This window comes from Xenopus tropicalis, chromosome 3, assembly GCF_000004195.4.
Source record: "Xenopus tropicalis strain Nigerian chromosome 3, UCB_Xtro_10.0, whole genome shotgun sequence".
Taxonomy (NCBI): Eukaryota; Metazoa; Chordata; class Amphibia; order Anura; family Pipidae; genus Xenopus; species Xenopus tropicalis.
In genome coordinates, this window is record NC_030679.2 from 73,905,686 (window position 1) to 73,922,408 (window position 16,723).

Genomic DNA, 16,723 nt, shown 5'->3' on the forward strand with positions numbered 1-16,723 from the left:
TTTTACATAGAATATGAATAATCTTTTTCCATAATAAACATTCAAAGCATTCATTCAGAAAACGAAAAAATATTTTCATATAAAGTGTTTTGTTGCGCTGTTGCTATTTAAACACACAGCATCTGCGTCTTTAAATTGTAAATACACCTCATCTAGTGCAAAGAATGCATCAGTACTGCAATCTTAGGCCTGGACCCCCAAAATATCCAAATGACCTTCATCTTTTCTCACTTCTAGAAGTGCCCTGGACACTTTTCATACATATTCATCATCAGTAATACTTTTTTGGCGAATTTGAGGGTCAGTTTAATAAAGGTCAAAATTACATTTTCATTCTTCAGCCAAATGTTTTCTGGGTTTATAACATTTTTCTCGGGTCTACTTGCCCAGTTTTAATTTTCTTGAGGGAAACAATTCAGAAGGCCAAACCAGCTGGAATTTTTCAAACCAATGGGCAAATAATTGTTTGAATGGAAATTAGTCACTTCTTAAAGGGAAAGAAAAGGCTTCCACTACAGCCTTTAATATACCAAAGTGCCCCAATGCCTGTAGAAGATCACTGACTTGATTTTTTTTTTTTAATTAAAGCTTTCTTCTGCCAGAGTGTGCTTTTGAACTTTGCTCCGTTCCCTCTCCATTGTGGCCCCCATCTTTGATCTTTCAAAATCATCAACATGGTGCCTCGTACCTAAAAGCACATGTGCCAAGATACAGCCTCCTACTAGATGTGAGCATGTTTGAGATTCTTGTGTGCTGTAACAAATAGATATATTTAGCACACAAGCTAGGTGACTGATGTGTATATGCCCCTTCTGTGTTTAGTGGATCACCAGAGCAACCGTTTTAATTGGTTGCTATTGGTGCGTGCTAAAAGATGGGAGGATTTTGCTGGATCTTTGTGGGTGAGCGCTCCTTGTCTGGTCAGTGCAAGCGTGCTCACGAATACTTTATACTGTGCGTGTGCTACCCTCTGGTCTTCACAACTGCACGTGTTCACCGGGCCTTGGTGCAGGAGTGTTGAAATATGGGAATTCCTATTAAAGAACTTATCAGGGTTTTTACTATGCAGCTTCAACAAAAGAGCTTGAATATGAGAAGACTTAAAGGAGAAGGAAAGGCTAATAAAGAGTTAATCTCAAGCTGCAGGCATACCTTCAGTTGTCTCAATAGTGCCCTTAAGTCACCCCATACTTCACCCGTTCAGAAGATCAGAAGCCAAACAGGAAAAAAAAAACGCTGCGCAGTGTAGAGAATTCCCATAATGCAACGCTCCTCCCCAGACTTGGCGACTTGGCGACAGTAGGCAGATGGCGGCGCCGTTCACTAGTATGTAGTTTGTAGTATGTGTATCTCTGTAAATCTTTCATTAGGCAAGCCAGAAATATAGCGTTTTTACACAGCAATAGTAGTACTATTTAATAGATTTTGACTTTCCTTCTCCTTTAAGGGCACAGATGACACCACTGGAAGTATACCTCTAGATGAGGATTAACTCTTTAGTATCCTTTCCTTGTCCTGTATGAATACTCATAGGTAGGCAAAAAGAGACATAATAGACCAAAAGGGAGTTGTAAGGCGAAAAGGATAAAGCATGGCAATGAGATTTGTCTTGAATACAGTACTAAGCAAGCTAGTTTCTGGATCAATATCATTTATTACAATAAGAAGATCTCTATTAGCATAGTTGAGGATTGCTGAACATAAGCTATTACATTTGTTTTTTTTTTTTTGTAACTTAAATTTTTATTGAAGAAATACAAAAATGAAAAGAAATGTTGTATACATAAACATGGCATATTAATGATTACAATAGAAAAGGATGGCATCCATAGGTAGGTTGGTCTCATTGGAATCTCCCCAGGCCTAGGGGTGGGAGATAGAATGATTTGGGGTCCTTTGTCCTGGAGGCTTTCTGTGTGGTCATTGTTGATGTTTGTCGCCGTGAGGTTTTGACTGTATAAATGGGGCTGCACTAATTGATGTTTCGTTGGGTTGAATGTGTCTTCGAGTTGGTTTGCGGTAGAATTTATCATTTTGGTTTTATTAATTCCCACATAGCCCATGTCTCCAGAAATTGAGCGTTTTTATTCTGTATGTATGCAATTCTAGATTCAAAGTCTTTGTTGCTGTTTACTCTCTTTATTACTTCTGCTAAGGAAGGTGGGTTTGCTGATTTCCATTTGCTCGTGAGGGTTAGCTTAGCAGCTGTTAAGACTTGGTTCATCAAGGCTTGAGAGGTTTTGTGTAGGCCCGGGAATGGTTTGCCCAAAATGAATGTGAGAGAGTCTTTCTGTATAGTACGGCAAGTTAGTTGGGACAATAGGTCTCTGATGTTGTCCCAGTATGGCTGTATTATGGGGCATGACCAAATGATATGTTCCAGTGATCCTATGTTTTGGCAGCCCCTCCAGCAAAGCGGGGAATGATTAGGAAAGAAGGTGTTGAGTCTTTCTGGGGTATTATACCAGTGCATCATTAGTTTGTATATGTTTTCTTTTTGTCTGGTGCAGGTTACCATTTTTTTGGCGTTTTTCCAGATGTCGGTCCAATTTTCTTCCGTGATGGGTGATGTCCTGTTTTCATTCCATCGGAGCATATATTTGTGTTGAGGTGTTTGCTCCGGGGTTGGTGTGAGTAAGAGCTGGTATATCCTGGAGATCAGTCCTTTTTGGGGTAGTCCTTGTTTGGCTATAAGCTCAAATCTTGTGTTTGCTTTGTTTCTTTGGTGCGAGATAAATGGTTGTAGAAAGTTTCTCAGTTGGAGGTATTCAAAAAATTTGAGATTAGCTTGAGGTGCTTTGTCTTGTATTTTGGGAAACGGTAAGATTGTCCCTGTGATCGGATCTGTCAGGTCTTTTACTCCATAGGCTTTTGTTTGTGACCATCGGTGATAGAAGTGAGGGGAGGTTCCTGGTATGAAGGTTGGGTTTTTAAGGTATATTGTGGTTACTGGGTGTTTGGATGTCAAGGTGTTTTTTCGCTTAGCTTGATTCCAGATGGTCAGGGTGAGACGGGTAGAGCTTAGCATAGTCGTTGGAGGTCGGGTTTGTGGGTTATTGGACCATATAAATGAATTTAGATGGTATTTTTCTATGACCATATTTTCTATGATACCCCATGTCGTGGGTGAGTTCCAATGAGACCAAGCCAGTAGTTGTCTAAGGTGTGCAGCTTCATAATATTTCAGGAAAGATGGGACTCCCAATCCTCCTCTTTGGGTTGGGGTCAGTAATACAGATCTTGGTATTCTATGTCTGCGGTTTCCCCAGATGTATGCATGTGTTAGAGATTGAATTGTTTTTAGGGTTTTGGTTGGGACTGCCACTGGTAGCGTTTCAAATAAATAAAGAAGCTTGGGTAATATACATATCTTAATGGATGCTATTTTCCCAAACCATGATATGGGGTAGTCAGACCATTTTTTCAGTAACTGTTCAATTTGTCGGATCAATGGTGGATAGTTGTGGGAGTACAGGGAGTTGTATTTAGTAGTGATTTGTATGCCTAGGTATGAGATGGAATCTGTTTTCCAGTTGTATGGGAAGCTTGCCCTAAGTGCTTCTGTCGTGTTTGGTGTGAGATCTAGGGGTAGTGCTTCTGTTTTAGTCAGATTGATTTTGTAGTTTGATAGAAGGCTATATTCCTTAAGGATTTTATGCAAGTTGGGCAGAGAAATTTGTGGTTTTGTTAGGGTAAGCATGATATCATCTGCATATAGGGAAACTTTGTATTGTGTGGATTTTATGTCTATTCCTGTTACGTCTTGACTGTTTCGGATTAATGCTGCCATTGGCTCAATGCTTAAGGCGTAAAGGAGTGGAGACATGGGGCATCCTTGTCTCGTGCCATTATGAATTGATATGGGTCTATGGGATTGGCCTGGTAGTTTCAAGTATGTCGAGGGGGTGCTATATAAGTTTTGAAGGGCCTTTAGATATGGTCCTGTGAAGTTGAGGTGTTGCAGAAGTTTAAACATGAATTGCCAGCTGAGGCGATCAAATGCCTTTTCGGCATCTAAGCTTAGAATTACTGCTGGTGTATTTGCTCTATTGGCAATTTCTATGAGATCTATCACTCTTCGTGTATTATCGCCTGCTTGTCTGCCCTGAATGAAGCCGACTTGGTCTTTGTGGATTAAATTGGGGAGGATTGGTGTGAGCCGATTTGCTAAGATTTTTGTGAAAAGCTTCAAATCTGAGTTCAGTAGTGCTATGGGTCTATAGTTGGTGCATAATGTAGGATCTTTCCCTTCTTTATGTAATAACGTAAGATAAGAAGTTAAATTTGAGTTGGGGATTGGGGTTCCTTGAAGGTAGGCATTGAAAAGTTCAGTTAGATGGGGGGATAGGACATGTAGGAAAGTTTTATAGTATTTATATGGTAGCCCATCAGGGCCCGGGGCTTTCCCCCCTGGCATATTTTTTAGTGCGTCTGCTATTTCTTCGGGTGTAATCTTTGTGTTCAGCTTTTCTATGTCGTCCTCTGACAGTTTAGGTAGAGTGGCTTTAGCTAGGAAGTCTGTTAAGGCTCGGTCTGTGTTGTTGGGGTTGTGTTCTAAGTTGTAGAGTTTAGTATAATATGCATGAAACTGTTCCCCTATTTGATCGGGATTATAAGTGAGTTCGCCTGTATGTGTTCTAATGGATGTGATTCTGGTTTGGTTTTGTTGGTCTCTTAGCTTTCTGGCTAGAAGTGTATGTTGTTTGTCCCCTTTTTCGTAATATTTCTGTCTCGTCCATAGTATAGCTTTTTCTGCGTCTTTTTGCTTAAGGGAATTTAGGTCTGATCTAAGTTTCAGTATCTGGGTCAGAACCTGATCGGATTTATGGGAGAAGTATTTAGATTCTAGAATTTGTAGTTGTTTTTATATGGAGAGTTGTGATCGGATGTATTCCTTTTTCTTTTTGGAAGTGAGGGATATTAAGTGGCCCCTAATGGTAGCCTTATGGGCTTCCCATAGAGTTGTTGGCGATTGAACCGTTCCTTTATTGAGCTGAAAGTATTCTTTGAGTGCTGTTTCTGTAGCTAACAGGTAGTCTTGGTTGTGAAGTATAGTTTCATTAAGTCTCCAGTGAGGTTCTCTCAGTGTGGGGGGGGTAATGTCAAGTTGTAATGATATTGGAGCGTGGTCTGACCACGTAATTGGGTGTATTGTGGCCTGATGTGTCAATCTGAGACATGAGTATGAGATAAAAAAATAATCAAGTCTAGTATGTATTTTATGTACTGCAGAGTAGAATGTGAATTGTTGTTCTTTAGGGTGGGTGAGGTGCCAGGAGTCAAATATGTTTGTCTGGCGTGTGATTTTCCTAAATTCTTTTGATTGGTTGTGAATTACCTGATCTCGTGAGGGTTGAGATCTGTCGTTAAGTTGTGAGTGTACCATGTTAAAGTCACCTCCTATTATTGTGTATACTCTGTTGTTGGTTAATGAGTGATCTAAAACTTTCCTAATAAATCTGATTTGTCTTTTGTTAGGTGCATACACATTAAGCAAGACAACAGGTACATCCGCATATTTGCCATGTATCAATATATAATGACCATTCTGGTCTCGGGATACTTGGTCTACTGTCAAGGGACAGTTCTTATGTATTAATATTGCTACCCCTGCTTTTTTTTGTTGGGCTGAGGCGTAATATCCAGTGGGGTAGTCCCTTGAGCCGAGTTTTTGGGATTTGTTTGCATTAAAATGGGTCTCTTGGAGGAAAGCTATGTCGGCTTTGAGGGATTTGATTTCTCTGAGTGCTAAATATCGTTTATGGATGCTGTTCAGGCCTTTGACATTGATAGATACGAACTTAGCCATGATCTCTCTTAAAAAAAAAGCTTATTGTGGCTTGCTTTGAGTTGCCTACTACTAGCCCTGTCCTGGCAGAACCAAGTATCCCGACCAGATGTTGCGCTTTAGAATATGTCACTTCTATTTGGTCATTGTAATTAGTTAATGCCATCTCCTGGGTTGAGTAAAGCAGAAGTAAGTTATATATATAGCTCAATATTTTTGCCATGTAATCATAACTTTTTTGCATAAGCATAGTTGTAAAAAACAATTGAACATGTAACTTCAAGAACATTAATATATATAAGAAAAATAAAAGTATACACTCTTTAGGTAATTGCCTGTGGCAAATATGATGGTCCATTTAGTGAGTGATTGGAGAGAAGAACCAAATTGTCTACACCCAGTTAGTTGGGGTGTAGTTTTGGGTTTGGTGTGGGGCAAAATAAGCTCCCAAATTTTTGTTGGGGGTTAGTGGAAAAGCAATGAGTGTCGGGTTGACGTATGGGACACGATGTGAGTCCGTTCCGGATTCTCCCGTTTTTATGGGAGGTTGGAGGAGAGGGTTTTTGGAAGATTCTGGATGCGTTTCCACATTAGGGCTTCCAATTTCGGTTACGGTATGTAGCCTGTGGTGAGGCAGGATGTGAACCGATCGTTCTAAAGTTCAGCTAGCCCTAGGTGGGGAAGGGCTTAGTGTGAGGTTGGGTCCCCGGTTTGTGGTAGGTACTTTATTCCATATGGGCTGTAGTTGAGGTTTAGTTGGTGCGTTTCGTTCTGGTGTGGAATTATTTTTCATTTGGATGCCCAGTGCCGCTAAGAATTTGCGGGAGTTGTTGGGATTTTGCAGAATGTATGTTTGGCCTTGTCTAGCCACAATCAATTTAAATGGGTAACCCCATCTGTATGGGATTTTGTGTTCCTGTAATAATAATGTGACCGGCCGCAGTTCCCTGCGTTTTGCCAGTGTGACTGGTGAAATGTCATTGTAGATTTGTACTTTATGACTTTGGAATTCAATTAGCTTGGCTGCCCGTGTGGCAGTTAGTACCGCTTCTTTACTTTCATAGTAGTGGAATCTGGCCACTATGTCTCGTGGGGGTTTTGAGGTTGGGGGCCTTGGGCCTAGTGACCTGTGTGCTCTGTCTAGTCTCCAGAGCTCGGCCGCCATGCCGGGGCATAGTGTGGAGCATAGTGCTTGTATGTATTCTCTTAGTTCAGTTGCCCCAATTTCCTCTGGTACTCCCCGTATGCGTAGGTTTTGTCTCCTGGATCTATTTTCTAGATCCTCACAGGAGTCTTTAACTTGTATCAGTTCATCCCTGAGGATGGTGTTTTCCTCCTCTAGGTTTGCTATGCGTTGTGCTATGTCATCTGTATAGGTCTCTAGTTTATCAGTACGTTCCCCAAGGTCAGTTAGGTCTCTTTGTATCTCTCTCATAGCGTGTGAGACTGCTGCGGAGACCGTCTGTGTGATGGTAGTGGTGAGGTCTGTGCGGAGTTGCTGTAGCTGTCCGCGTAATATTTGTGCTGTGACTGGTTGGGTTTCTGCGTTTCCCGTATCTGTATACATGGTCGACTGACCTGATTGTATCTGTGTCCCTGGGGGGCTGCTGCCAGTGGATGAGGAGGGAGAGAAGTCCAGCGTTGGAGGAACCTGCGTGTCATGTTCGCATCCGGCGCCATCTTGTGATGCGGCCTGTGATTCTTGCGGTGCGGTTCTCTGGAGGTAGGGGGATATTGTTATGTGCTGCTCTTGGCGTTTTTTCCGGCCCATTTCGTGCTCCTCTCTTTTCCAGCTGTGTGCCTGAGCTTATGTGGTCCGAAGACCGCTAGTGATAAGGCTTATTATCAGGCTTTTTAAGCACGGGAGAACGGAGCTCTCAGTAAGTGCGTGCGCTCAGTTTCATTGCCTGGCCACGCCCCCAGCTATTACATTTGTAAAGCTTGCAAAATATGCTTTAAAATAAAATAATTCTTGGCAGCAACAGTGATATTTTGTATAAAAATAAGAGAGTGCTGTAAATTACATTTGGCCCCAGTTTATAAAGGAAAACTTACCAAAAAATGATTTTGCACAAAAAAATATTTATATTTTAATAGGAGAGAGCTGTAAATTACATTTGGCCCCAGTTTATAAAGGAAAACTTACCAAAAAATGATTTTGCACAAAAAAATATTTATATGGTTTAGTGAGTCAGAATATTGATGAGACATTATGGTCAATTATGACTAGAATGGTATGGAATTAAATGTGTTCCTGTGTTCCTTATGCAATTAGAAAAATTATATCTTATATTATATAAAATAAACAGTACTTTTTAAATTGACCTAAATATTTCATGCAGTTTTCAAGTGAAATATGTTTTTCTTATGATACTGCTAAAGTTGTTACTATTATTCATTACTTATATAGTGTCAACATATTCCACAGCACTTTACAGAGATAATAGATCATTCACATCAATCCCTGCCCCAGTGAAGCCTACCCCATTCACAAAAACTGTTTAGTTTTATCAGGAACCATTAAACCTACCTGTATATTTTTGTGTAAAGAAATCACATAGGAGGAAACCAGAATTCTCAGAACACATTACTCTTTAAAAATAGGCGCCCTGGCTAAAATCGAACCTGGGACCTTAGTAGTCCAAGGCAGAAATGCTAACTATTGTGCCAGTGTGCTATAAAGTCCTTCTTTGGCAGCTTCCACTGGCAAAGAATTAGCTTATTTTTTATATGTGTATTACAGAATTTAATTAAAAGTACAGAGTTAGAGGTATCAATTTGTATTTGTTTTTTCTTTCCTCTGTAATAATAAAACAGTACCTTTTACTTGATCATGACTAAGGTAGCATAAATCCATACTGGTAGCAAAACAATCCTAATGGGTTTATTAAATGTTTAAATGATTTTTAGCACACTTAGGGGCTTATCAATGTACGAATTTCTATTGTGTTAAAGTACGATTTGCAAATATTCGTATACTTAACGATAATTTCTGATGTGCGGAAATGTTACGAACGTTACGATCCGAAAATATTGTGGTACAATCTGAAAGTTACAAAATTTTCGTATCCAAATGTTCGTAAACAAAGCAAAAAACTTTCTGACTTTGAACCTTCAGTGCATGATTTTGGAAGCTTCCCATAGGATTCAATAGCACTCTGCAGCTCCAACCTGGCCAAAGGAAAGTTACGATACAGAAGCTTGAATGAATTATGAAACTTTCGTACTCGTTGCATCAAATACGATTTTGTCGCACAAATTGTTGCCAAAGTAGAAAAAATATTGTTGTATCGTGGGCATATGTGGACATAAGCTTAACCATAATAATATAGACTAATAATAAATATTAGTAAATAAAAATGAATGCATTATAATACTAAATAATAGTAAACATTAGTATTTTGTATATTGTCACACAGACAAAGGTTTTTTTTTAATGATAACAATAAGTAGAGTATATTGTATACTGGCCACACATAAATGTATAACTCCTCTTTTTGCATATTATAATATGCAATTCTGCATTAGCACATTTATATTAAAATTATACATTTTCCCAATCCTTCACTCTAATAAAACGTTGCTGATAATAATAAGCACCAAAATAACAAAGACTTTTTCTTTTGAAGACTTTTCAATTTGTCATTGTGATCAACAACATGCCAACCATAACCATCAGGGAGACAGGAACTGTTGATCCAAAGCAAGTTTAGCAAAATATTATTGTATATTTCTCATTCTGTTGCCTCACTGAGCACTAATTTTCTATTATACATGACTGACTGTTTTCCAAGGTCACATCTAATCAGCATAAACTGTATTTTTATTTGAAATGGCACATTACTTACATTATAAGTTATGTGCGTACGTACATGTACACACACACACACACACATATATAAATATATATAAAATTATACCAAAAAGTCCTGCACACCTGCACAACAATTTAGCTTCACACTCCTTTCTCAAGTCCTTTTGCACCCAGAAAAAACTAGCACTGGCACTTTTCTTTGGTGAATATTATATATATATATATATATATATATTGCAAAAAAGACCAGCAACACCGGATCTATTGTGAATAGTAGATTATATTAAAAAATGCATGAACAGCCTGTATATATATATATATATATATATATATATGTTTTGACACATGGATCAAGTGAAAGAATATTGCAAAAAGTATCTAAACATTAAAGTATAGGGAATAAGTTTCATACGACATATCAGGGACAAACAGAGCAACAACAGCAGGACTCAAGGCAAATCAGGGAGAATAGTATCGAATCGACCACATAAACTCCTGAAGGACAGAGTATGAAATACTAACAGTGTGTGGTCTCTCAATCATCATTTGGCGAATTGCGTCATTGCATGAGCAGTGCCCAATCATGGACGCACCAAGTCACGAAATTACACAGGACAAGCGCTACTTAGAGGGCGTGCGGGGTCGGTGGGCACATCTAGGACATTGCATCCACTAGACACAAAGGCACATCGAGTGTATATATATATATAATTGTGGTTATATTTTTATTTTAAAGAAAAAAAAATATAGCCACTTTTGCGCACAAAAACACATAAAAAGCCTTTTTATGTGTGAATCTACAAGTTGAGCTACAGCAGTTATGTATGGCATATGTGTGTACTGTAGGTATATTCTAAATAGCAGAAATTGGGTTTGCATTTTTCTACAATTTTAAGTTGCTGAATACTGACAGCCATGGGGTGCAGAGGTGTTGTGCATCATGAAAGATGGAGCCAATGAAACATCATGCTACTGTACATTCTGATTCTGAAACCAGCCTTCAGATAATCTTTTTTTTTTTTTTTTTCTTAAATGTAAGAGGATGCCTGGGGTGTCAAGATCAATTAACTTACTGTATATAACTGTTTGGGGGCTCAAGTTCCCAGTACCTTTCACTGTATTAGTGCATTTTTGCCTGTAACCTCTGAATCTCACTGCATAATGTAATTAGGATGTGGAAATACTTTTCTTGGAAGTCACTGTAACATTATTTGCAAGTATATGGCCTGATTCAGAGTCTAAACCCAATGAGATATGTGGCTTTTTATTTTTACAACAGCGTGTTTTAGGCAGCAGAGGTATAATATGCATTGTAGCAACCACCTGTAATACCAGTATTTGCCAGTTTCTATTAGGGCTATGGAACACAAGATGGCATTTCCAATATTGTTACCACTTCTGATAATATAAAATAAAAAGAACACTGAGTAAATGGTGGACCTTCATGGCAAAACCATTACTACGTGCAGGCACAAGCTACTGAATGACTGTTAGGTACAGGGCTCCCTTGCACCTAGTGTTGCATCTCATATACAATAGATGCTGCTTTGGCTTAATTATGACATGTACAAATTGCCACTGCTAAGTAGCATGGGCAGAATAGTTTTACACTTTGCACCATTAGGGGCTTAAATAATTTATTTTGATGTGTCCAGTACTTAACTCTGTGGGATACCATTATTTAATATTTCTATCTGTTCTCTTGGTTTTAACCAGTAGTCTGTCTATTAAACAAAAAGACTACTTCAAAGATAATACTTATCCTTAAATCAACATTACTTCAAAGGGAAATGTGTTAGCATACATTTAAAGTAAGCACTAGTGGGTGCACAAGCAAACTAGCACTTTTGCACTTAACTCCACAGCCCAGTGCTGTCAAATGACAGTACTAGAAGTTCTTATTATACAGGAGGATTAGATTGTAAAGCAATTACCCCCCAAAACCACCATCCTTGCAGTGGCCATTGCCTGGAGCAGAAATATACAAGGGAAAAAGGGATCATATTAAAGACTGAAAAAAAAATTGCAGAAGAGCTTAAAAGAGAGCATTTTCTGCATTTTTTACTTTCTTCGTATATAAATATGGTATAAACAATAGCATATTTTTGAGACTAGTGTGCAAATATTGTTTTATATTAATTTAGTCTATTAATTGTAAACAAGTTTTTATCAGAATAAAATGCTTACTTACGTGCCATGAAGCTGTGGATCAAAAGGAGGGTGTTGAGCACCATATACATGTTGAATACTGATAAAGGAGAAAGAAAACATTTAGAAAACAGTTTCATTCGCTTTATTTTGCAGCAAATGCAAATACACATTTGAAAAATTACATTTTTTAATCCACAAAGACATGCTGGCTTAGTGATTAGTGATACCAAGCCAAGGAGCAGATAGCCCATACTACCAAGTCACAGTTGTGGTGAAGCACAAAGCCCTTCATATTTATGGGATAAATACATGTAGAGAAACAAAGTTTGTTGCTTGTATATTCACTTGCATTAATTGTTATAAGGTCTCTGTAGGTATTTTTAATTTCTTCCCTTGAAAGCTGTTTTGCATGGTATTTTCAATTATATGCAAGATGTTTATGATATTATTTTATTACTGGATAATATCTGCTTCATTGTTTCCACATCTCTTAAAGGAACAGTAACACCAAAAAATGAAAGTGTATTTTATAATTAAATATAATGTGCTGCTGCCCTTCACTGGTAAAAGTTGTGTGTTTACTTGTGTGTCTACTATAATTTATATAAATAAGTTGCTGTGTAGTATGGGGGCAGCCATTCAAAGGAGAAAAGGCACAGGCACATAGCAGATAACAGATAAAACACTATTGTATTCTACAGAACTTATCTGTTATCTGCTATGTAACCTGTGCCTTTTCTCCTTTTTTCCAGCTTGAATGGCTGCCCCTGTGGCTACACAGCAGCTTATTATATAAATTATAGTAGTGTTACTGTAGCAAACACACCAGTTTAACCAGTGAAGGGCAACAGTGCATTATATTTTTATTACTTTAAAGCTCTTTTATTTTTTGGTGTTACTGTTCCTTTAAACAACACAGGCAAGTACAGATATAGATACATACACAAATACAGACCAAAAAAAATTGTGTCATGTTAATTCTAATCACAAAGAAAATGCCTATTTTAAAGAATGAAAAAGGAGCTGCACATAACCACCAGTTTTTCAGGGGGAATGCAATCCTTATCAGTTTCAATCAGGGATACACTTTGCATAATAATCTTCAGCTCTTATGAATGACAGTTTGTCTTTAAGTAGGTCTCTTTGTTGCCCCCTGATTCTCTGTTTAATGATTATGCTTTGTAACTTGTATACAGGGAGCTCTCTGCATCTCTCAATGCCGGTATTCTTTTTCCTTTTCCTTTTCCTCAGCAGTCAGAAAAAGGCACCTGGCACACATGACATCAGCAGGTATAGCGGATGGTTTAGAAAATAGAGGAAGCGGGTTTACATGAAAAACAATTCTGTGGACAGGCAGCATGAAAAACACTGTCAGCAGTGGGGGCTGCTTTATGTGAACTGACCAATTTGCAAATTAAGGGCGGCCCCCTGGGATCATAGGATTCACAGTGCACACAAACAAGCCAAGGTACACATACATGCTAGGCCACTACTTTTGCTTCCACGCTTCTTCCTTAAGCTGGCCATACACGTGGCGATCCGACGATGTTTCGTACGACCATCGGTCGCACGAAACATCGTCAGATCCGCCACACACCATTCAGGGCTGAATCGGCAGGTAAGGAGGTAGAAACAATAGGATTTCTACCTCCTTCTGCCGATTCAGCTCTGAAGGGAGAATTTTGGTCAGGCGCCTTCTATGGCGCCCGATCAAAATTTTCTAACCTGGCCGATCGACGAGCCGACCGATTTCAGCAGCTTCCTGCGACATCGGTCGGCTCGCTGACATACCATACACGCACCGATTATCGTACGAAACGAGGTTTCGTACGATAATATCGGTGCGTGTATGGCCACCTTTAAACAGTTAGAGCTGCATTATTTCCGGCCATGCGATCTCTGAGTGAGCACACAACCCATCACTAAATGGTAGATCAAGGGAAAGGATGTAAAATGGCAATATTTATTGATACATAATATAAACTATCTGTTGGTTAAGTATTCATTCTGAGGGTACAGATTTCCTTTAACACATTACTTACTCTTTAATGTACCTGTACTGTGTATTTATTTGTATTTCATTATTGTTTTAATTTACTATTCTGCTGTACAGTGCTGCACACATAAGTAGCACTACAGCGGTGTAACTACTCTGGGCTGGTCCCCACTTCAAAAAAAAAATCTTCAAAGGGGTAGAGCACAGGGTAGCAATCCCTACAAGCCCCTGGCCCCCTTCCTTCCAGCTGCTCTCTCGTCCCCTAGGCCTGCTCGGGTATAGCTTCCTGCCCACTCTCCTATCTAAGAGCGGGCATGGAGTGGGAATTTATACATCAGCATTGTATGTCCCCCAAGGATATTGTCAGATATACAATACATGCGCAGATTTTATCATTATCCAACCAAAATTTTCTAACCTGGCCAATCGACTAAATGACTGATAGCCATGGTCCAAACATTTTTTTATATGTGGTATCTGCTTGTTACCAGACAGGGTCTGCTATTGGCAGAGTGTTCACATTCTATTCTTACAAAAGCTTTGACAACAAATTAGGGGCATTTTGACCGCTATGGTTCTCCTTTATTGTACGACAAAAAGTCATGTAACACAGCCATAAAGACACCAGCTTAACAAAATCTCTCTATATTAATTATATTCAGTAATTTTTTCTCTATTCTTCCTCCAGTTTAAGAAGTGCTAAAATTTTAGGTGGTGAAAAAGCCACCTACACGCACAGATATGTTTTGAAAAATTTTCTGATCATATGTGGGCTCAGAATTATCGTCCCCATAGTTTTCGTACCATGGCTATAGGTCATTTAGTCGATTGGCCGGGTTAGAAAATTTCGGTGGGATAACGATAAAATCTGTGCATGTATTGTGTATCTGATAGTACAATGCATTTACAGGAAGTTACATAGTTACATAGGGTTGAAAAAAGACCAGAGCCCATCAAGTTTAACCCATCCAAGTAAACCCAGCACACACAACCCACACCTACCAATCTATACACTCACATACATAAACTATATATACAACCACTAATACTAATTGTAGATGTTAGTATCACAATATTCTGATTGTTCAAGAACTCATCAAGGCCCCTCCTAAAGGCATTAACAGAATCTGCCATTACAACATCTCTAGGAAGGGCATTTCACAACCTCACTGCCCTCACCGTGAAAAACCACCTACGCTGCTTCAAATGGAAGCTCCATTCCTCTAATCTAAAGGGGTGAACTCTGGTGCGTTGATTGTTTTTATGGGAAAAAAGAACAACCCCTATCTGCCTATAATCCCCTCTAATGTACTTGTACAGAGTAATCATGTCCCCTCGCAAGCGCCTCTTTTCCAGAGAAAACAACCCCAACCTCGACAGTCTAACCTCATAGTTTAAATCTTCCATCCCCTTAACCAGTTTAGTTGCACATCTCTGCACTCTCTCCAGCTCATTAATATCCTTCTTAAAGGAAAAGCTAAGTCACTTGGGGGTGCCAAAATGTTAGGCACCCCCAAGTGACTTGAATCGCTTACCTTCTACCCCGGGCTGGTGCCCCTGTATGGAGAGAACAGCACCAGCCTGGGGTAGCAGCGATCGCTTCATTCTTCACTGCGCGCGCATGTGCAGTAGAGTGAAAAGCCGAACTGTAACAGAGAAGTCGGCTTTTTCACTCTACTGCGCATGCGCCGGACTCGGAGTTGCAGCGAAACGAAGGCGGAAGGAGGAAGCACATCGCCCCAGGTGCCCTGGGCTGGTGCGGTTTTCTCCTAACAGGGGCACCAGCCCGGGATACGAGGTAAGCGGTTCAAGTCACTTGGGGGTGCTTAACATTTTAGCAACCCCAAGTGACTTAGCCTTTCCTTCCCCTTTAAGGACTGGAGCCCAAAACTGCACTGCATACTCAAGGTGAGGCCTTACCAGGGACCTATAAAGGGGCAAAATTATGTTCTCATCCCTTGAGTCAATGCCCTTTTTTATACAAGACAGCACTTTATTTGCTTTAGTAGCCACAGAATGACACTGCCTGGAATTAGACAACTTGTTATCTACAAAAACCCCTAGATCCTTCTCCATTAAAGGAGAAGGAAAGGCTACATAACATGTAATCTTAAAATGCAGGCTTACCATCTATTGTGTCAATGCTGCCCTTAAGTCTCCCCATATACTTAACGTTTAGATGTACTGCAGGCAAACCGCACAAAAAACCACCGAGCTGTGTAAATAAAGGTCCCAGGATGCATCGCTCATTTGCAGACTTGAGGACTCGAAGATAGAGGCGGCGCATGCGCAATGTAGTACAGCAGTGGGCGTGCACAAGCAGGTGCGCTCCCCCTCGTCACCCTCAGAGCGGCCCCTATGAGCGCACACCATAAGCAAAGCGTCCGGTTGCTATGGTGACGCGCTCTATATAGAAGCGATCCAGGCGGCGCATGCGCAGTGTAGAGAGTGAAGGAAAGGAAGTGGGCATACCACTTCCAAGATGGCCGCGCCATTCTTTGCACGGAGCTCAAACTTTGAAGTAAGTTTTTATACGTTTTTGTTGCTGTAATTGAGCCAAAAGTGTGGCGTTTTTCTTTATCAATTGTAGCTCTATTCAATAGTACCATTTATAAATTTTGGCTTGCCATCTCCTTTAAGGATACCCCCAACAAACTACCATTCAGTAGATAGTTCGCATTTATAGTATTTCTACCAAAGTGTATAACTTTGCACTTGTCAACACTGAACCTCATTTTCCAGTTTGCTGCCCAGTTTTCCAATTTTTTTAAATTGCTCTGCAAAGCGGCACCATCCTGCATGGAACTTATAGTTTTGCACAATTTAGTGTCATCAGCAAAAATAGAAAACAGAACTGTCTATGCCCACCTCCAGGTCATTAATAAACAAGTTAAAAAGCAAAGGACCAAGGGCTGACCCCTGCGGTACTCTACTAACCACACTGGTCCAATTAGAAAATGTTCCATTTACCACC

At 39.7% G+C, this 16,723-nt stretch overlaps 1 protein-coding gene across 3 annotated transcripts in view; it reads right to left on the reverse strand.

Annotated features, from left to right (window-relative positions):
• The window catches only part of tbc1d22a (TBC1 domain family member 22A), a 316,264-nt gene that overhangs the window by 288,343 nt on the left and 11,198 nt on the right, over positions 1-16,723 (reverse strand). For all 3 annotated transcript variants that reach the window (XM_018092307.2, XM_018092305.2, XM_018092308.2), the window contains exon 2: positions 11,794-11,850. In XM_018092307.2, the coding sequence (XP_017947796.1) occupies positions 11,794-11,850 (57 nt within the window). The remainder of the gene's footprint in view (positions 1-11,793; positions 11,851-16,723) is intronic.